Source organism: Diabrotica virgifera, chromosome 4 (genome assembly GCF_917563875.1).
Source record: "Diabrotica virgifera virgifera chromosome 4, PGI_DIABVI_V3a".
NCBI lineage: Eukaryota > Metazoa > Arthropoda > Insecta > Coleoptera > Chrysomelidae > Diabrotica > Diabrotica virgifera.
The window spans coordinates 93,434,718-93,458,542 of NC_065446.1; the positions used below are offsets into that span (position 1 = coordinate 93,434,718).

General features: G+C 32.3%; 1 protein-coding gene across 2 annotated transcripts in view; it reads left to right on the plus strand.

Moving 5' to 3' along the window:
- Positions 1 to 16,319: 16,319 nt before the first annotated feature.
- The window catches only part of LOC114342864 (centromere protein S-like), a 183,016-nt gene continuing 175,510 nt past the window's right edge, over positions 16,320 to 23,825 (plus strand). Inside the window, exons 1-4 of one of the 2 annotated variants that reach the window (XM_028293668.1) lie at positions 16,320 to 16,449; positions 16,661 to 16,818; positions 20,192 to 20,258; positions 22,158 to 22,283. In XM_028293668.1, the coding sequence (XP_028149469.1) occupies positions 16,435 to 16,449; positions 16,661 to 16,818; positions 20,192 to 20,258; positions 22,158 to 22,247 (330 nt within the window). In that variant the 5' untranslated portion in view covers positions 16,320 to 16,434 and the 3' untranslated portion in view covers positions 22,248 to 22,283. Of the gene's footprint in view, positions 16,450 to 16,660; positions 16,819 to 20,191; positions 20,259 to 22,157; positions 22,284 to 23,825 lie in introns of those variants that run through there. The other variant, XM_050649536.1, reaches the window with a different exon arrangement.

A 23,825-nucleotide genomic window follows, 5' to 3' on the forward strand; every position in this document is an offset into this window, starting at 1 on the left:
CATAGTAGTATTCTTTAACAGCGTTTACATCAGTTAGAGAGACATTTTGCTGTCTCACCAAGCCACAACTTATAAGCAGTACGCTATCAGAAGCTTTTTTAAGGTCAATAAATATTAAGTGTAGTTCATTATCAAATTCTTTAGTGTTCTCGATTAGTTGTCAGATACATAACATGTAAATCTAAATACTCTATCAATATGAATATATATGAGTATTATTTAAATGAATTTTAATAGTATTTTAAAATATACAATACATAGATCGTAAAAAAGGTTTTGTGTTCTATATTAATTTCATAAGTACATAGTACATACCAACTTAATGAAATTAAAATGAGAGCATACACTTTTTAAAAATGATGTTTAATAAAAAAATATGAAAAAAAAGTTTTTAGGAAACGCTTTTCTTTAGTTCCGGGTGACTAAAATTATAAATATTAAAAAATCAACCAAAAAGCAAAAAATAAAAAAAATTGAAAAAATCCAACACATTCGTCAAAGAAAAGCGTGGGGCGTCTTCATCGAATAAACGGTTTTCGCCCCACGCTTTTCTTTAAAGAATGTGTTGGATTTTTTCAATTTTTTTTATTTTTTGCTTTTTAGTTAATTTTTTTTATAATATTTTTAATTTTAGTGACTCGTAACTAAAGAAAAGCGTTTCTTAAAACTTTTTTTTCATATTTTTTTATTTTTTACTTTTTAGTCTTACACTTTTCAAGCATTACAATATATCGTCATGTTTATTAAAATATGTATATAAAACATATGATATACAAACATAAAAAGTAGTCGGAATCGGCAAAAAATTTGAAACTTCATTGTTTATTTGTGAAGCATAACGTAAACAATTAACGTAAAAAATGAAATTATGTATAGTTCATATCATTAGCTACAATCCGTAAAAATTTCAAATTTCTAGATTGTAAAAAACAAGAGAATTTAAGCATTTTCCATTAAAATCGTTTTTTTAAACAATTATTAAACATAAACAATTTTTTTTTATTGACTATTCGTGTATTGTTCCCGCGAATGCATATGTCTGCAAATTTTCATTCATTTGCATTGATGAAAAGGCAGGCAAATTGACCTCTAAAGATTTGACGCAAACTATTGAACTAAAGAAAAGCGTTTAAAAAAAGAAGAATGTGTGTAACTTATTAAATTTAAATTAAAGTACATTTTACTGCTGTCATAAACCAGACAAAAATGTTTATATCACAAATAATCATTGCCTTTCGCTTAAATTGAATGTTAAAACTTCCAAGAGGCAGGTGGCTGGCGGGAGCTGGCTTGAATATTTAATTTAATCGAAAAGCAATGTTTATTTCTGTAATACACATTTTTTCTGTTTACGGGCAACTGTAAAATGTATTCTGAGTTAAATAAATTACATACATTCTTCTTTTTGTCAAATAATTTAATTAAAAAATTATTTTTGGACACCCTGTACAAATAATTATATAAATTTTTACATTACTTAATAAAGAATTGAATTGCCTTTCAAATGAGCTATCGCATGTCCCCTATTCTCATTTAAAAAAATCATCGATTACGTCATCGCGCCCAGATGGATGATGTCACTAGTATGACATATATGCCAAAATATCGTAATTTCAAAATAAAAATCGACCTCTTTCGAGATTTTTCCTTAAAGTCGCCTTTTTACGAAATAACGAATTTATTCCTTTCATTTGCATCGTACTGTATAAACAAACATGAGTGTTCAAAATTTAAAACTTTATTATTTATTTATGACGCATAACGTAAAAAATTAACGTAAAAAGTGAAATTATGTATAGGTTATATCATTAGCTACAATCCGTAAAAGTTTCAAGTTTCTACATTGTAAAAAACAAGAGAATTTAGGCATTTTTCCAATAAAATCGTTTTTTTTATTTAAACAATTAATAAACATAAACAAAAATTTTTTGTTGTCTATTCGTGTATTGTTCCCGCAAATGCATATGTCTGCAAATTTTCATTCATTTGAATGGAAGAAAAGGTAGTCAAATTAACATCCAAAGATTTGACGCAATCTATTGAACTAAATAAAAGCATTTAAAAAATATGTGTAAAAGTTGACATCTAATATTTTTAGTACGAACTTTTAACATAGGCATTAAGTTTTCTTGTTCGTAAGCTATAAGTTTCTGTATTTGGTAGTTCTGTTTACTTCTTCTTTGCCGCTTCTTAGAAATGATGTACAGACACAGTTATAAAAAAAATTTTTACAAAAAGGCTTAAGGTGTAGGCAATGTTCTTAAAGCTTAAATCATTCTTGTCTTTGTTCTTTATTTGTATTAAACAGACTGACATAATATGTATTACTAGTATGTGAACGTCTGGTTTGCATACAGTAGACTGATCTACCCACCATTGTGATTCTTTACTTAATTTTTAAGACAGCAGAATGAGCACCAATTTTAATTTTATATTTTAGTTAATTTTAGGTTAATTGTTTTGGAACTATTGATAGTTGGCCATACACTTATTGTTATATTATTAATTAGGAGATGCTTCTTTTATCTAAAACTAAAATAATGATTATAGAAAAGTCTAAGCGATATTTGATTAAGTGTATAACTATATATAGTATGTAATATGTATAACTATATACAGGGTGTCCCGAAAAGATTGGTCATAAATTATACCACAGATTCTGGGGTCAAAAATAGGTTGATTGAACCTCACTTACCTATATACAATAGTGCACACAAAAAAAGTTACAGCCCTTTGAAGTTACAAAATGAAAATCGATTTTTTTTCATATATCGAAAACTCTCAGAGATTTTTTATTGAAAATTGACATGTGGCATTTTTACGACAGCAATATCTTAAAAAAAATTAAGTAAAATTTGTGCACCCCATACAAATTTTATGGGGGTTTTGTTCCGTTAAACCCCCCCAAACTTTTGTGTACGTTCCAATTAAATTATTATTGTGGCACTATTAGTTAAACACATTATTTTTAAAACTTTTTTGCCTCTTAGTACTTTTTCGATAAGCCAGTGTTTATCGAGATATTTTGAATATTTGTCGAATCCACCACATATTTGTATATGGTTAAGTACGGTTATAGAGACCTGTTAATAATCTGAAAATTTATTTATAATTTACATTTTTAGGTATATTTTGAAAAAGAAGCTACATCTCGATAAAAGGTGACTTATGAACAAAATACTAAGAGACAAAAGATTTAAAAACACTGTGTTTAACTAATGGTAGCACAATAATAGTTTAATTGGAACGTACACAAACATTAGGAGGGTTTAAAGGAACAAAACCCCCATAAAATTTTTACGTAAATATATTGAAAAAGAAGCCGCATCTCAATAAAAACTGGCTTATCGAAAAAATACTAAGAGCAAAAAAGTTTTAAAAACGTTGTGTTTAACTAATGGTACCACAATAATGAATTAATTGGAACGTACACAAAAGTTTGGGGGGGTTTAAGGGAACAAAATCCCCATAAATTTTTTATGGCGTGGACAAATTTCACTATAATTTTGTTTTAAGATGTTCCTGACATAAAAATTATACATGTCCATTTTTAATAAAAAATCTCTAATAGTTTTCGATATATGGAAAAAAATCGATTTTCATTTTGTAACTTCAAAGGGCTGTAACTTTTTTTGTGAGCACATTTGTACTAAGGTAAGTTAGGTTCAATCGAACTATTTTTGACCCCAGAATGTGTGGTATAATTTATGACCATTCTTTTCGGGACACCCTGTATATGTATTAACGTCAAACTATATCACTGAAGTAACAACTAGTATTTTTTGGTAAAGAAATTATGGCTTCTTCTTCTTTCTTGTATGTAGGCTTGAAAACCTGTTTCTTCTTCAATATTAGCCTCCTAAATTGTTTAAATTATCGCACCATCTTTTTCTTGGTCTGCCAATATTTCTTCGCCCATTTGGTGACTTATCTCGTACTATTCGTACTATCCTATCCTTTGCCATTCTACTACTGTGTTCGTTTAACTCCTGTTTCCGTTTTGTCACCCATCCATTTTTGTCTTCTACATTGTATGCTCTTCTTACGTTTTCGCTTCTCTCCCTATCCAACAGACTTTTCCCTGATATTCGTCGAAGTATTTTCATCTCTGTTATTTCTAGTAGTCATCTCGTTTTAGATGTGTCAGGTCTTGTCTCCGCCGCGCCGTGTATGTCAATATAGATATAATTGCTGCTTTATAGATTCTTGCTTTTGTATCTTGTCTTTAGGTGTTTGTTCCTCCAGATTGTTTCATTAAGAGATCCCGCCGCTTTACTTGCTTCTAAGCTTTGTTGTCGTACTTCTTCTTCAACATCTCCTTAACTAGTTATATCTATTCCGAGATATCTAAGTCTTGCTTCCTGCTTTATTATTTTCCCATCAATTTCGATTTTACATCGTAGTGGGTATTTAGATGTTGTCATATATTTGGCTTTTTCTGCTAATATTATCATATTGTATTTTTTGGCTGTTGGATTAAAGATGTGTGTTAATCTTTGAAGAACGTCTTCTGTCTCGGCGATTAATGCGGTGTCGTCTCCATAACATAATAAGTATTTGGATTTCTTTGTTCCCCATTCTGTAACCATGACCCTCTCGCACTGCTTGTATTAGTTCGTCCATTATTATATTAAAGAGCAGTGGGCTTAACGAGTCACCTTGTCTGACTCCGTTTTGTACTGGTTTAAACTGTGTTAGTTTTCCATTTATCTTTGCCTGTATTCTATTACGCAAGTAGATGTTTTCGTTGGTTTGTAAGAAATTATGTGTATAAATTAATGTAGAATATTCAACAACAAACATCTGAAACAAGATTGCTCTTCTTCCTTTTATTCTTGATATTCAGTTTATACGAAATCATAAAATATTCCTCCATAACCTATGGATATTTCGTTACTTTTCAAAGTCTTATACGTTTTTGCCCGATTATTCTCCCTCAACTTGTAGTACTTAGTTTGATCTCAATCTGTCCTTTTTACCTAATCGTATGACTATTTATTCTTTGTTACTGCTATGGATTCTTGAAACGTTCGATAACTTCCCCACCGATTTTTCTTCGTCAATCATTTTGCTACATCGCCTACTTCCGTAGATTCGTTTTAAATTTCTTTTTGATCTCCAACTTATTATTTTTGATTTTGTTTAAAATTAAAAATTCATGGCAAGAACAGATCATTACTTCACCTGATAATAGTATTTTTCACTTCCTGGACAAAATTTTGGATTTCAGAATTTTGTGTAGCTTCTCTGTATTCTGCCGTTAATACCTTGATTTTATTATATTTTGCGTTTGTCTTTCTTCATTTTATTTTATATAAATTCTGAAATCTTCTGATAGAAACTGAAATCAACGGTCTCAAATTTGATCCCTTATTCTTTAGTTGTCTACATTTTTGCGCATATGTACAATGTACAGCAATCCTATGAGTGACTTGTTTGATTTATTAACCAGAAATGACATTATACGCTAAGCAACAAAATTAACGCACCACTTTAAAAATAAGACATTTTTGATTTCTCGAATATCCTAAACCTGTTGTCTGATTTGAGTGATTTTTTAGTATGCTGTAGCCTTATTCTTTAAGAATATCGATGTAATAATATTGTTGAAGGAAGTGAAGAAAAGTATATTAAAGTGTGTAAATAAATTTTAATTTCCTTAGCTAAGCGCTTTCGACATACTTGTCATCTTCGGAGCTAATGGTCAATGTGTAAAAAAAGTACCTCTACTTGGAGTTGTGTAGGTGTGCATCATATTAGTAAATTTGTCTGCTGTGGTGGAAAATGAAAACTACGGATGATGAAGAAATTAATTAAATAATTAATAATTGTCAAACATTAATAAAACAACCACTTAAACGTTACAACATATAAAGTTTTTTGCATGGTAATGGGTAGTTATCACCCAACCATTTCGAGTGAGGTCTGGCCATGCAAAAAACTTGTAACGTTTAAGTGGTTGTTTTATTAATGTCTGACAATTATTAGTTATTTAATTAATTTCTTTATCATCCCGAGTTTTCATTTTCCACCACAGCAGACAAATTTACTAATATGATGCACACCTACACAACTACAAGTAGAGGTACTTTTTTACACATTGACCATTAGCTCTGAAGATGACAAGTATGTCGAAAGCGCTTAGCTAAGGAAATTAAAATTTATTTACACACTTTAATATACTTTTCTTCACTTCCTTCATTCATTCAAGTGTGTACAAACTTATCAGTCTTTCAACTAATAATATTGTTGCAATCCATGTAAATGTCATTGTATACCGGGTATATTAATCATACTGTGTTTTTCCTCAATCACACTGTGGAATATTGTAGCATACACAAAATATTGAAATTAAATCTCAATTGTAGCCTTAGGCTCTCTTAACATTTTGTTTTTTGATTCATTAGCTGTGTTGGACAATAAAAAAGTTAGGTACGTTAACAGCTAGCCATGTTTTTCCTCAATAAATCCTTATTTCCTGCTTAATTTATTAAACAAGCCTAAAATAGGCTGAGAAATTAACAATTTGATATAAGTCAAATTGTTAACAGTCAAAAAGAATCTGGTTTGTTGTGAAAATGTGTAGATTTAGTATTTAAAGTTTCAATTAAGTCTGTAATTTTTTTCTTATTTGGTGGAAATGGAACGTGCTACAAGGAATTTGACCCGTGGCGAGTGGTTTCAAGTAGTGACCTTACACAGCGAATAACTTAGCTACAAAGTAGGTACGTACTACGTACCTACCTACGAAGGACTTAGATATTTTTTGACTGTTAACAATTTGACATCTATCAAATTGTTAGTTTCTCATAGCCTACTTTAGGCTTGTTTATTAGACTAAGCAGAGAATGGGAATTTATTGATGAAAAACATGGCTAGTTGTTAACGTACATAACTTTTTTTTATCCAACTTAAGTGAATGAATAAAAAAACAAAATGTTTATTGCTAAGAAAGCCTAAGGCTACAATTGAGTTTTAATTTCAATATTTTGTATATGCTATTCCACAGGGTGTTCCGAACTTTGAGGAAAAAACACAGTATGATTGTTACAGCCGGTTTTCAGTGACATTTACCTGTCTATAGCAACAATATTATTACACCGATATTCTTAAAGATTAAGGCTACAACGTACTAAAAAATTACCCAAATCGGACAACAGGTTTAGGAAATTCAAGACATCAAAAATGTCCCATTTTTAAGGTGGTGCGTTAATTTTGCTGCTTAGTGTACATTCCCGTAAACGAAGCATCTTTTAATTCTGTAGATAGATTTTAATACCTATTACAAAACGCTCAATTCAAGCTTTAATTATACTTAAGAAAATGTGCTTGAGTACTCACGTCTTACTTTGAATGGTATTTGTTAAATTTGGTGAACATGATATAAAGTGGAAATGGTTGAATGTATCTATTATTAAACAGAATAAAGTTATATTTTATTGAGATCGTGTTTTAATAATTAACTCTGTCGTAGCCGGTAGCCTGTCCCAAGCCCGGTTGAGAAAGGAGGAGGGTTAGGTCATCGGATTAGCTCCCCTCCCCGGCACCTGAAAAATAAAACATGGACAACCATAAATGAAAGAATAATTAGTGTAGAGTATAGACATGACAATAAAAAAAAGCCGTACTTACATGCCCTCACAGGCGACAGTAAAGGAGAAGATAAAGATCAGCTCGTAGAAATTCTACAAGAAACACTCGAAAACGTAAACAGTCGGAAATAAATTATATCGAAGGAAGACCTAAATGCAACAACTAGAAGAAAAACCTATATCGAGAACATGTCTCGAACATGTAACCAAATAGAAGGTCCATATGGAGAACATGTCTTGAATGTTGAATGAGAATGGAAAAAAGACTGATTGACCTATGTGACTGGTATTACTTAACAATATGTAATGATTTCTTTAAACATAAACATAAAGAGATATGGTTTGTTCAACAGTAAATGGTTTGAGTTCAATTAGTGCGGTCGTAAATATTATTAAATTTATCTGACCTGGCCCATTGTTAAGACCCACCCGGAGCGATAAGCCACCGAGGTAGACAGAGTTGGTCTTTTGCAATTATCACTGACTAGACGGTACTCCCATAATAAAGCCTAAAATAAATTTTACATAAATGCAGTCAGATCACTTTACGAAGATAACAAATTTAAAATTAAAGTCGGACAAAACTACTCAGAACCGTTTAAAATCTATAAAGGACTTCGACAAGCACGCTGCCTCTCACCAACCTTATTTGAACTTTATATAGATGAAACACTAAACAACTGGAATAAGAAGTTGTCACTTTACTAAGACAATAAATTTAGAATTGAAGTCGGACAAAACTAATCAGAAACGTTTAAAATCTATAAAGGACTTCGACAAGGATGCTGCCTGTCACCAACCTTAGTTGAACTTTATATAGATGAAACACTGAAACACTGGAATAAGAAATGTGGACACATGGGAGTACAAATTTACGACAACTATATCCATAGCCTTTGGTTTGAAGATTATCAAATAATTTTAGAAGAAGACAAAGGCTATATCGTCTACATCAGGAGTGGCCAAACTTTCTTAACAGTGTGCCACTATCTGTTTATGAAAAGTTAGTCGTGCCACCAAAAATTTTCTAACAAAAAATTCAATAGGTAGGTGGAATTTGTATGAAATAACAAAAAATATATGTAGCTACAATAGTGTATTATTCCACGAGCATGTAATGATGGCTGTTACTCACGACGATGAAGTTTGCGACACGAGCGAAAGCGAGTGTCGTAATTCATCAGAGTGAGTAATAGCCATTACATGCGAGTAGTAGTACTATACTTTTTCTACGACCTTTTTTTTATTTTAAATAGTAAAAAAAATATAATTATTATCAACTACTCGAGATTGTTTATTAATTTATTACTAGTAGTACAGTACATGTTTATGGTTGATGTGGTTAATGTGGTTTGTGAATCTGAATTTTCTTAATTAAATCTTGAATGTTGGGGTCAATTTTTGTTACAGCTAATAAAATTAGATTTTTCAAATGATTATTGGTTAATTTTGAACGATATTGTGATTTAATAACATTCATAATTGAAAACATTTCTTCACAAACATACGTCGAACCAAAACGACAACAATACCGCAAAGCAAAATTGTGAAGATATGAAAAATCAGCTGTGGAAACGTATTTCCAAAATTCAATATAATTTGAATTACTTGTACTTGAAACAAGCTCGTTATGTTTATTTTTCAACAAAATATTACTTTGCAAATCTATTATTTCCATTTGGAATTCCGGCGGATAATTTTCAACGTCTTTAAGTGAAATGGAAAAAGGATTTGTGAAAAGTTGAATATTTTTATTTTCCTCCTGGAAATCCTGAAATCTCGTAATAAATGAGCTTTGAAGACTTGACATTAAATTTTTAATCTTATCGTAATTTGGAACATTATTTAATTTGATGGCTAATTCCTTCATGAATTTAAAATGAGTGAGTTTTTCTTCATTAAAATCTGAATAAAAATGTGATATTTTGTTTTTGAACGAGCTTACGTGGCTAATGGAAAAATACAATCTTTTCCTTGTAATCTTAAATTTAATATGTTCAAATGTCCCATTATGTCCGCAAGGAAAGCTAAATCCCATAGCCAGTCTTCATTTTTCAACAGAGAGCACTCGTTTGGCAATTCCTCACTCTCCTCCAAAAATTGCAAAACACACTCTTTCAAATTCCAAAATCTTGCCAGTGCATTCCCTTTGGACAACCATCGAACACTGCAATAAAGGAGTAATTCACCTGCCTCCTCCGTTTCTTCCTGTAAAAGTTCTCGGAATCGTCGTCGATTACTAGCTCGAGCATGTATTTTATTGATACACCGCGATACAGGCTCAATCACCGAGGATATATCGAGGTCCTTGGCACATAACGCTTCTTGGTGGATTATACAATGGAATTTGAAAACATTTCTTCCTAAAAAGTTTTCAAGTAGCGTTGCAAATCCTTTGATTCGACCAACCATGGAAGGCGCTCCATCTGTACAAACCGACTCCAATTTCGACCACTCCACTTTGCTACCTTCAATAACATTTTTCACTTGATCCAAGACATCCTGTCCTGTTGTGGAGACCAGTTGGCAAATCTAATAGCTCCTCCACAACATCGAAACTATCTGTCACGAAGCGTACAAATATGCTCAACTGCGCATTACTTGTGATGTCACAGCTTTCATCCAAAGCCAGTGAAAAATATTTGCAGTCTCGTAGTCCGCCGATAATATGTGTTTCAACATCCTGGCCCATATCATCAATTCGGCGCATGACGGTGTTTCTGGACAAAGCGATTTGGTCCACCATATGTTTTATGTTTGAATCACCGACATTTTGAGCGAATATTAGTAAACTATTTTTAATTACCTCTTCTCCGTCGGAATATGACTTTTTCTTGCGTGCTAATAACAGCGAGAGTTCATATGAAGTCTTCACCATTGTTTCCATTTCATTACTTCTTTTTTGGAACAAAGATTGTTGCCCGGCTAAAGATTTTTTTTCTTGGCGATGAATTCGGTTCGTAGGCGTGATCCGACAGGATAATTGTTGGTGAAATCGCCATGAACTTGCTTATAATGGCGCTCCAGATTAAATTTTTTGGCACTGCCACACAAATTCCACATATCAAACAGCAAGGCTTGGAAGTGTAGTGATGAGTAAATAAGAATTATTCTTCCCACTCACTTTTAAATTCACGAATCGCGATATCGTCCTCATATTTAAGTTTTGAAGTTGATGGCTTACTCGTGGTCATTTTGAAAACAATTGTTTTAAAAGGAAATAAACTGTAAAACACTATCTCACAAGGAAAACAGACTTGAAGCGTCTCGCACAAAAGTTGAGAATCAACTGAGTAGAGAATAACGTGAACGTGTCTAGCGCGAGGCAGTGGCGTACAATAAAAGAGTGGCGTAGAATAAAAGACGAATTTTTAATTTTTTACTAAGTTAATTTTTTATCTATTTTTCCAAAAAGTCCTCGCGTGCCACTTCTAAGACACCGCCGTGCCACACCGTGGCACGCGTGCCGTGGTTTGGCCACCACTGGTCTACATGATAAAAAAATATGTGTGTACTTTGTACGCACATAAGAAGTTATACTTCTATTATATTTTTTTTGATACACTGCATTTTTACAATTTACTCTAAACACAAAGTAATAAGTAAATAGTCTAAAAGTAAATTAAGGTGAGTTAGGTATGTACCATCCAGTGACGGTTCTCTAAGTATTATTGTTTATTGTGGTAGGTCGTCTGGCCATATTCTCGTTAGTCTACTGTCAGCAAGTGGTTGGGTGAATAAATTATTATCAATTCGTTGGTGTGGTCCGTGGTGCGATTTTTTTAAAATTATTGAACGATTTTTTATTAAGTCCTTGATTAGTGGGATGTCCAGATCATTGTGAAGTGTCTGGTTGGATACATACCATGGAGCTTTAGCTATCATACGGAGAATTTTGGATTGGAATGTTTGGAGTATCTTCGTATTTGAAGGTTTACTGCAGGCCCATAGTTCTATTCCGTAAGACCAAACTGGTATAAGTATAGCTTTAGCTTTGTACAGTACAGAAGCAGTTTATTTTCAAGAGATAACTGAGACTTCTTGTTAAATAGCCAGTTCATATTTTTTAGTTTAAGATCTAATTGTTTACGTTTAATTTTAATGTGTGTTTTCCATATGAGTTTTTCATCCAGATGCAATCCCAAGTATTTGACAACTGGCTTGATGGGAATCGGAGTATTATTTATAGAAACTTGAGGACATGTAGATTTTCTGGTTGTAAGAGTAATTTGTACTGATTTTCTGGCATTAACATTTATTTTCCATCGCTTGAGTCAGTTTTGTAATTAGTCTAAATGATTTTGAACTTTTTGTGATGCTAAATTATGGTCGACATCCACTGCTAAGATTCCCGTATCATCGGCAAAAGTAGCTAAGAAGGTACTTCTATTATATGATTTCAATGAAATAATAAATATACTTTAAACAGTTTATTTTTTATTTAATTTAAATATTAAACTAATTTTAATACTAACTACTTCCCAAAAATTTTTATTAAAACTATACCAAAAAATTAAAAAAAGTAAGGCGAGGCAACAACGTGAGGTGTTCCTAAGCGGTCAAGCAACCAAAATGTAAATTTGGTTCTACTAAACTCATTACGCACCAAACGCACTAAACCCTTCTTGACTACGGTTATCGGGCGACAACAATATAAGTCAGTGTGCTATGGCAGTAAAATTGATACCAAAATTAAGTATTTTGATAAATTGTACAAATAATATTAAGATTGCTTTTTAGGTATTAGGTATTCCGAAAAAATGTGAAAACGTGAAGTTATCCACGTCCGTCTGTCCGTCCGTCCGTCCGTGAATACAATTCCTCCGTCATTATACCAGCTAGAATGACAAATGAGGTGTCGAATGAAAGCATGTAATCCAAGGATGGTACCAAAAGCTGTTTTAAAGTCACCGGAATGATACAAACAATATATTATTCGTTGCGCCTTAGCAAAACGAGAACAAAAATATATACTTCCGGTTTCATGACTGTCTGTCCGTCCGTCCGCGAATATAACTTCTCCGTTATTAATACAGATAGAATGACAAATGAGGTGTCGAATGAAAGCTTATAAACCAAGGATGGTATTATATGAGAAATTTGACCTCGGACTTCCGGTTTTAGAGTTGCAACCGGAAGTACCGTTTTAAAATCACCGAAATTGTATGAGCGATATATTATTCGACGTGCCTTACTAAGATGAGAACAAATGTATACTTTTGTTTTTTATATCATTACGTACATTATCATTTTGGTTTGGTTAAAAAGTTTTAACCAAAAGTGCCGTAATACAGTTGCAGAAATAGTACATGTGACATCAATCGAAGCGTATTGAAAAGTCGAGATTGAATCTTTAGTTCCGGTTTTGAAGTCATTTCCGTTTAAACAATTATGACCCAAATTTTGACAACGACACTCGATTTGGGCGTCGAAACGTTAATAGAATTATTTTTTGAATTCAATTGTGGCTTATTTCCCGTATAAATAGTTAATCATATGACCCAAAGTTTAGTAAAATGACTTAAAATTAGTGAAATCGTGTATCAATCGATGCAAACGATATACGAAGAGTTCAAATATCGACTTCCGGTTCTACTTTTGATCACTTTGGGTGAAAACCTAGGACTTATATGAAGTCCAATTATTTGTTTAAATAGAAAAACTTAATATACATACAATACAGAAAGTAGGTAGGTTCACTAAAATATAAATTTTTGATATGTTGTTTAAGCAAAATTTTGAAATTATTGAGATTAGTAGGTACATTTTCTTTACAGATGCAGATAACTTGGACCGCGTTATGTAATAACGGATTAACCGCCAAAAGTCCAAAATCGAGATAATAGTGCCATCTTGCAGCTAGGGTGCAAATCTATGTATAAATATATGTTTTTTGTAAAAAAATTAAAAAAAGCTGTTTTTAAATGCCTGTATTAAGCGACATTTTTTATTTTATTAAAAAAAATCTCACACTAGGATTTGTAATATCGAACTAAACGCCAATAATGGTACATAATCCATTGTCATAAACAAAAATCCGCATCTTTTTAAGTGTAATAACGAATCAAGCGCCACGAATAGGCGGTTAATTCTTTATTACAAAACATAACATATTTACTAACGTTTAAGATATCGAATTAAAAGATATCCTTTGTCAGGTAACATCAGATTAAGCGCCAAATATGTCTCTTAATCCGGTATTCGGATCTTAACTCATGCATATCTTAAAAAATCATTAACGAATTAAGGGACATTTGATCGAACAACTTTTAAAATATAAATTATTTTTAAAAAATTTTAAACACATGTAAAAGTCTATTTACATTTGCATTAATATATTAACTATGAAACATGTCAGTACTATATTTTAGAAATAGTACCAAAAACAAATTTAAAATCTTTAAACCGATTTATCTCAAAACTATATTTTGGCGCTTAAGGGTCGATTCTCACTATACCTCCCGTTTACTTTCCATACCCATGGCATTCCGTTTCCATAAAATATTATTAAATACAAATCATATAGTATATGCCCACTTTCCGTAACGTTTACCTACCATTCCCGAAGCTTTGCGTTCAATATCGGCCACGTATTTTTCGGCGACGTCTCGGATACCCTATGGATAATGTGAATATTGCTATTACCTCGCAGTTCAGCCACGTATTTTTTTCTACGAGAAGGTGTGACTTGTCGGGTAGAGTATGGATTGGGGGAATACATAGTGGTTATGGATAGGGGGAATACATGTTGAGAAAAATTTGGACAATAAAAAATTTATAGAACTTGTCTGACATGACTTTTTAATTTTGAAAATAAAAAATACAGTGATAATACATTTAAAGACGGTAATATTTTGGCCGGCTGTTGCCAAGGAATTAAAATATTTTCTTCATCCAATATCTTCTTAAGCAATTCCGCTGGTTCATCGGCGGATTGATAACCTCTACGGAATATGGTCACTCCATCTTTTGCTTGTTCGGCCGATACTTCTATCGATTGGTGATTTATTTCTTGCTATTTTGATCACACGTGTCGTCTCTATTCTGCTATGTGGTTGTTCCATTCTTTTTTCTTCTATTTAGTGTCCATTCGGCTTTATACATCCTGGGATATATAGTCCTGAACATTTCAGGGACGCTTTCCGGTGACACAATTATAATATGTCTGCTTGTTCCAACTGCGTCGCTTCACTAGAAACAAAGTTAGAGAACTATAGGTTCTTCCAAGTTGTGCGTTACCTTTTTTGCTTCCCGGTGACACAATTATAATATATCTGCTTGTTGCAACTCCGTTGCTTCACCAGAAACGAAGTTAGAAAACTATAGCTTTTTCCAAGTTCTGCGTTACCTTTTTCGCTTTCCGGTGACCCAATTATAATATATTTGCTTGTTCCAACTCCGTTGCTTCACCACAAGTGAAGTTAGAAAACTATAGGCTCTTCCAAGTTGTGCGTTACCTTTTTCTCTTTCCGGTGACACAATTATAATATATCTGCTTGTTCAAACTCCGTCGCTTCACCACAAGCGAAGTTAGAAAACTATAGGCTCTTCCAAGTTGTGCATTACCTTTTTCTCTTTCCGGTGACACAATTATAATATACCTGCTTGTTCAAACTCCGTTGCTTCACCACAAGCGAAGTTAGAAAACTATAGGCTCCTCCAAGTTGTGCGTTACCTTTTTCGCTTTTTGGTGACCCAATTATAATATATCTGCTTGTTCCAACTCAGTTGCTTCACCACAAGCGAAGTTAGAAAACTATAGGCTCCTCCAAGTTGTGCGTTACCTTTTTCGCTTTCTGGTGGCCAATTATAATATATCTGCTTGTTCCAACTCCGTTGCTTCACCACAAGCGAAGTTAGAAAACTATAGGCTCCTCCAAGTTGTGCGTTACCTTTTTCGCTTTCTGGTGACCCAATTGTAATATATTTATCTGCTTGTTACAACTGCGTTGCTTCACCAGAAACGAAGATAGAAATCTATAGGTTCTTCCAAGTTGTGCGTTACCTTTTTCGCTTTCTGGTGACACAATTATAATATATTATCTGCTCGTTCCAACTGCGTTGCTTCACCAGAAACAAAGATAAATTTTTAATTTATGAATGTTTTTTATATTGATAACGATTTCCGAAGTGAACGTCGAAACGTCAAATAAACTTGATTTCAAACTCGAATTGTGGCTTATGCCCAAATAAAATAGTAAATCTTATTTTGTATTTCTCACGCCGCGGCGCGCCGGTAAGAAGACAAATGTGAAATAACCTTTTTTTACATTGGTCCGCATGTATATTTTACATTTCTATTATTAAATTTTCTTCAGACCACATATTTCATCAAGCCGGAAAAAACACGTGTATTCGAATCAAAAATTTAGGGTAAAATGTTACCAAACCGGTACAAAATGTGTGGAATATTAAATGGGGAAAGTAAACGCGACGTCTAGTGAGAATGGTGGTTAAATTAATGGAAGGTGTATGGAAAGGGTATGGGAAGTAAACGGAACGTATATTGAGAATAGAATTTTAATGGGAGGTGTATGGAAAGGTTATGGAAAGTAAACGGGAGGTATAGTGAGAATCGACCCTAATCCGCTATTACATAACGCGGTCCACTTATCCTATTTCCCAACGAAGAAAAATCTCTGCGGTAGTTACGGTGACATCTAGCGGCAGTTACGTTTACTTAATAAGTCCATTGAAGGGTGCCTTTAAATATAGTTGTTAATGAATTGTATAGATGGCGATAACAGTGACAATTAGACAAATATTTTTATAACCCTACATTCGTTTGAAAAACTGTTAAGTTTGAAAAGAGTTAAAAGTGTGATATATATTTTTATAAAACATGTCCACAGAACAGGTATACTTTAAAGTAATAATAAGTTTAGGTATATTATATAGAAATTAAATAAACTCTGGTTATCGGTTTATTAATGCATATTTAGGCAACTATTTTTTTCCACTTTCACAGAACCTTGTTTTATTTTTTCTGAGGAAATTAATAGTCCCTGAGAATAATAGTTGTGTATTTAGAATAGTTATTGAAATGTAATTGATTACCTTTGTTTCAGAAAACTAGGCAGACTGTTTATAACACCACAAAGGAAATGGTCCATAAAATTGCACTACAGTATGAGATGGAATTTGACAATAATTCCATAGATCTTATATCTGAATTAGTTTATAAGAAAATACAAATGTTTGGATCCGATCTGGATGCGTTTCAAAAGTAAGTGTTGGTTTTTAACTATTTGGTATTAACCTTCATCAGACTGGCAGCCCTCTATTTTGACCTCAAATCACAATTTTTGGCTGTCTCTTCATATAGATCTTAATTTTTAATCAGCGCTCTTCCATCTATCCGTAGTTTATATATTTTATTGATAAAAAATTATGCATGCAAGAACATTTAACCCTTAGATTAAATTTAAACTTTAGTTTTATAACCTGGGGTCTCCTGATACACCGGCCAGCCTTTTTTTGTAATATAAAAGGCATTCTAATCAAGTTGTAATAATGCAGGAATTCCATAGATTTTATGGATTAGTACAGATTATGAGTGTACTATCGTTTTATATAAGGGTTTTACATGTTTAAATGGGGAGAGAATTCCCCATTGCTGTCGCATGTATTAATTCCTGTAAATTGTGGCTACTAAAATATCTTGATTGGAAAAAGCACAATCTGAGTAAGTGTTAAAATGTATATTTTGGCACTAGTCAAGGAACTTGTAAAGAAATGCATTTTCAGGCGATATACATAATAATAAGCACATTGTAAAGATTAAAAATTTTTGATATTACTGAGTTCAGAGTAGAACAAAAAGAAAATACAAGGGGCACTGCCATTTGTGTTTTAGAGGCACAGAAAAACAAGTAAAATATGTGTAAAGTGTAATAATTTTGTATGCCTAGAACACGCGAAATCAGAGACAGTTTGTGTACAGTGTACAAATAGTATGTAGTTGTTATTTAGTCTTTAGTCTGTTAGTAGATATCAATCAGTAGAACATATTTTGTAGTAATGTGTATGCTTTAGTCTAATAAATGTTCAATACTATAAAAATAATTTGTTATTGTTACAGTTTTTTTTGCGTATAGGCATAGTTCACCCATTATAAGAATGGGGTCCATTCAGACCCCGGCCCATCTTTTGTGTAATACTTCGAGGCCGGTCCGATGAAGGTTAATTGCTTATGTACAGTATCAGCTACATAAAGGATTCAATAAAGATGCTTAGTTTAAACAATTACAACCAGAGAACAAGACAGTACAATATAGGTATACAATACAATATATTTGGTTTTAGGTATAAGTTTTCAGCAAAATTTTCTGTTATATATGTCTTTGCAGAGTTATCTATTCCAGTTCCTCTTTTGTAGGGTATTTACTTCAAATTACATATTTTACGTAGCTCTCTCCTCAACATCTGTAACCCTGGTACTGTTTTGTAGTCTTCATTTGTGATCTTGTCTTTTATCAGTACTTCTATCATTGGACGATCCATCCTTCTTTGTGCTATTCTTAGTTTTGAAGCATTATTTTTGTTAGGAACAGTGTTAGGACACTAATGCCCGATTTCACCAACGATACCTAAATATTTAAGAATTACCTAAGTGGATTTAGGTACTTCCTAACTCTAAAACGGATTTCACCATACCATAAGAATTGCCTAAAGCGCTTAAGCATTACCTTACGTTAGGATACGGTTTTCGATCTCCCTAAACTTTAGGTATTACTTATGGTGACAGTCAGGATATATTTTTACAATTTTGACTAATGTACTTGTGACGTTTGTCAATAATTTGTTTCTTACCTTAATTTTTCTGTTATTCTGTAATATTAGGTATATTAGTGGTAATTTTGTATTATCTTTTATATTAATAATATAATGTGTTGGAAAATATAGAAAATCGTTTGGAGTTTCTTACAGGTCTATTGTCAAAATTATGTAGTCCACCTACTACCTAACAAAGTAGTGTTGTGTTTCAAAAACCCATTCATGTTATCACTAAAAGTCTATCATTAAAAAATAATAATAAAAGAAGCAATTTTTAACATGGTATTTATTTTAAAATTATTTCATTAATGACAATTTACCTAACTTTAATTTTTCGTCATATATGTGAAATTTATAACTCTTTTCTTTTCCTCCATTTCACTGTACATATACAAATAACATACAAAACTTAACAAACTGAATTCACAAATAACTATAACTACTAAATAAAATAACTATAACAGTAGGTACAAAACTGAATAAAACCAACTTAGCAAACAATTTTGACAAATAATCAAAAAAGTAAGGTAATGTCATCTTATTCTTCTTTTTATTTATCAAAAATAGTTCAAACGTACCCGAATTAATACCTAGGAAAGAATTTCCTAGATAAACAGTTCTTTTAGTTGTGAAACGCTATTGTTCTTAAGTACTGACTTAGGAAGTTCCTATCGATAAGAATTACTTAATAAGGCAACTGTTTAGGTATCGTTGGTGAAATCGGGCATGAGACACTGCTTAGATTGTTTTGATTTAAGTATTTTTTTATTTAATTTTGATGGCTTTGATAAATGATTAAGTATAAAATGTTGTCTTTAGTATGCTCAACAGCTTCCTCATATATGACACATTTGAGTCAAATTTGTCTGATTTGACACTGCCTACTGTGTTTCCTATTTCTCGTATATCTTCAAAGATCAGTTATCAAGAATCAGATTGTCTTTTCTCGATCATTTTTCCACTAAATGTAAATTTTTGCTGTCCTTCTTATGAATTTAGTTCATTTTAAGGCACTAGAAGCTTCCCTATATGTTGTTATTGTACTTTATTGCAGGGTACAGTCAGGTATTTTAATATTTATTGGGCCTATGGTATACAAGGAAGCTGACAGTGCCAGTGCTTTGATTCAAGGTACTCATTTTATTCAGGCTGAGTCAATCTAAGACTTTTAAATATTTTTTTATTGATTTTGTTTACTGAATCCTGGCCTTTTTTTATTTTATAATGGTTTTGGCTTAGCCAATTAGCCAGACTATTTGTTTTTTGTATGGTATTACAATAACAATTAATTTAATCATCTAAGCCTACTTATAATCAAAATTTACAGTGTGTTATAATATTCATGGATACATTTTTCAATTTTGTATATGTTTACAATTATTTTTAATTTTATTACCTAAGCCTATTTAAAATTTAAATTTACATGACGTTACATATTTGTAAAGACATTTTAACATCTGCTGATTATTTGAAAAAATATTTTCATTTAAATTAACAGGTAAAGGGCAATTTAGATCAACTAACTCTTCATACATTATTTTAATATTTTGTCTGTACTGTCCACACTCCAATATATGAGGTGCTGTAGATCTCCAATTCCACCACAGGCCCTATATGGGTTATCAAGTTATCACTGATACCTAAGCTGTGTTTGTTTTCTGGGGTTAGTGGGTGATTTGATCTTATTCTATTTAATGTTTTTATAAATAACCTATTGGACTCATTTTTAAACCATCTCTCATTGGGAATTAGTGACCTTCTACGTGATAATCGGACACTCTACAGGCTACATTTGAAGACAATTAATAAAAATTGTTTTGTAGGCATGCAAAGAGATCTACCATTACTGCTGATGATGTAAAATTGTTGGTGAGGAACAACAAATCACTGGTAAGTACATATATCTTGATTTTTGTAATCAGTTACATGGTATTTTATATAAAATTTACAATAGTTTCAAGAACATTAAAAATTAGATCTTCAATTTAATTAGGTTATATATTGCTGGTTCTTTAATTTTTTTCCGTTAATTTCCTTTAAATTCCGTTTTTTTGCTATGCCTTATTTGTTCTTCTAATTTTTCAGCATTTTCCCATTATGAGTTCACCGTTTTAACTCTCCACAGATTCCTGTTCTCCCAGTCAGCTATATATTATGTGTTCCATCTCATAGCTGGTCTTCCGCTTTGTCTTGTTCCTGGTGGTTTATTTTCACTCATATGGCCTGGCATTCTTTGAACAGGAATGTACCACTGTAGAGCTCTGTTTTGCAATTTTTTTGGAAAATATATGCCCTTGGTCCTTATTCTGCCGTTTCTGGTTATTTGAAGACATCTCCTCATAAAGTCCAATTCAACTGTTCTTATTTTATTTCGTATTGTTGTCACTGACCATACTTCCGCTTCGTATAGCCAAATCTTATACTGGTTTTTGAAAATTCTAAAAGTATATGAGGGATAACTAACGAAAAAACCTTGAAGATATTTTGCTTTGACCTTGAAGACAAACATGAAACGTTTCTTATACATTTTAGAGAAAAATTGTTCAAATAAAAGTATGTAGATTTTAAAAAGTTCTTTAATTTGTACTGTTGTAGTTGTTGTACTATAGACTAGCACGAAGCTTGATATTATCTTTTCTGTATTTTTCCAGCACTGTCCTCACTGCTATATTATCTTTCACAAATTATGATACATATGGTTCATTCGACGTTTTCAAAACCACATACTCTTGACTCATGGACTCATCCAACTATTTCATGTCGCTAATTTCGTATGATCTGCTTTGCATTTTACTATGCAGTATGGTGCAAATGTCTGGAATAAATTCGATATGTCGTAAGCCGGCGACTTAGAGGAAAAGTCCTGAAACAGGTCGATTTTTATTTTTAAATTATGATTTTTTGACATAATATATATCATACTAGTGACGCCATCCATCTGGGCGTGATTACATAATCGACTATTTTTTTTAAATGGGAATAGGGGTCGTGTGCTAGCTCATTTGAAAGGTGATTCAATTCTGTATTCAGTAATATAAATATTAAGATAATTATTGATACAGGGTGACCAAAAATTTTTTTTAAATTAAATTAATTGACACTAAAAGAAGAATGTAGGTATGTAATTTATTTAACTCAAAATACATTCTTCTGCTGTCAGAAATAAATGTTTATTGCACAACTAAACATTGCTTTTTGCTTAAATTCAATGTTCAGACTGCCAAGAGGCAGATGGGTGGCAGCTTGAACATTGAATTTGAGCGAAAAGAAATGTTTATTTGTTTAATAAACATTCATTTCTGTTTTCTGACAGCAGCAGAATGTATTTTTAATTAAATAAATTACATACATTCTTCTTTTTGTGTCAATTAATTTAATTCAAAAATTTTTTTTGGACACCCTGTATAAATAATTATGTTAATGTTTATATTTCTAAATAGAGAATTGAGTAACCTTTCAAAGAAGCTAGCACACGACCCCTATTCTCATTTAAAAAAATAGTCGATTCCGTCATCACGCCCAGATGATGACGTCACTAGTATGATATGTCGAAAAATCATAATTTAAAAATAAAAATTGACCTGTTTTAGGATTTTTCCGTAAAGTCGCGTGTTTACGAGATATAGAATTTATTCCAGACATTTGCACCATACTGTAGAGAAAAATGAATACAACGCCAGTACAGAAGCTTCGCTTCAGGAAACTTAATAATTTCCATTTTTTAAACTAATCAGACTACTACAGTCCAGTTATGTCATTTATATTTACGTAAATTATTTATCGTTTTAGCTTAATATTGTCGAATCAAAATTGCAAGTTTTAAATTCATTAAAAAAAGGCGAAGAAAGTACTAGCACTACAAAACGGAAGCGGAAATGATTATGAATTACGGAAATGATTATATTTTTATATATATATTTTATTATTATTTATATCCCTGATTTATATCCCTGATCCCTGAACGAATATGGTATCAATATAAATGGAGAGAAGCTCAGTCATTTGAGATTCGCAGATGACATCGTCCTTATAGCCGATCGTATGGATGATGCAATAATAATGTTGAACAAGTTATATCAGGCTTCCTTAGAGGTCGGACTTAAGATTAATATCAACAAGTAAATCGTAATATTGTTGTTGATGGAATGGATATTGAGCAGACTGTATCTTATAAGTACTTGGGACATGAAATTCGGTTGGAAAGAGATAACCAGACATGCGAGCTCCCACGTCGCATAGGATTAGCCTGGGCAGCGTTTGGTAAACTGAGCTATGTATTTAAATCGGACTTACCCATATGCCTGAAAAGGAAAATCTTTGACCAGTGTGTATTGCCTGTACTCACTTATGGAGCGGAAACATTAACACACAAAAAAGGTAGTGAACAAGATTCCCCGAAAGGTAGTGAACAAGAGGGACCGAATCCCAAACGAAGAAATACGTCGTAGAACAAAAACAACGGACGCCGTCGAAAGAATCGCGTCGCTCAAGTGGAATTGGGCAGGACACGTCGCCAGATTGTCAGACAACCGATGGACAAAACGTATTATCGAGTAGAGACCACGAGAAGAAGCACTACGGAGCAGAGGAAGACCACCAACCAGATGGGCTGACGATCTGAAGCGTATCGTCGGCAACTGGATGCAAGCCGTACAAAACAGAGAAAGATGGAAAGAGCTGAGGGAGACCTATGTCCAGCAGTGGACGAGTACGGGTTGATGATGATGATGATGATTATTTATATACATATTTTGTATTTTTAATATAGTAACATAATAACGGACTTTGTCATAAAATGTGATCATCCTATATACAGGGTGTTTTATTAATAATTGGAAATATTTGAACTGTAAATTCCTTGGCTCAAAATATTAAGTTTTAACCCAATTCACATAGTACGAAAATGCTTCCTAAGGGAGTTAGAGCTCTTTGAAGATGGCGTGTTTTAATTTGATTTTTTTAAATACCGCCAGAACACTTCTATTTAGAAAAACGAAAACTGGTACGCGTATTTCCCTTCCAGAGATAAATCGATTCCATAAATTGTAAATTTCTAGCACCGATCATAGGCGTCCCTTTTGGGTAAGGCAACGGTTTTTTTATCGCATAACTTTTTTGTCTTTAACTTTTAAGCATTTGTGACACTGGATTATTAAATTGTGAGGTATTCTAGTACTAAAAGGTACTCTTGCTTTAATTTGGTAGAATACACCGTTTTATAGAAAACACGATTTGAATATTTTTCGTTTTTTAAATTTGAAAAAATTTTAGAAAAAAAAAACGGTATATTTTACCGACTTAAAGTAAGAGTAATTTTTGGTACTAGAATACTTCATAATTTATTAATCTAGTGTCAAAAATGCTTAAAAATTAAAGACACAAAAAATAATGCGATAAATAAGCGTTAACCTACCGAAAACGGACGCATCTGACCGGTACTAGAAATTCGCAATTGAT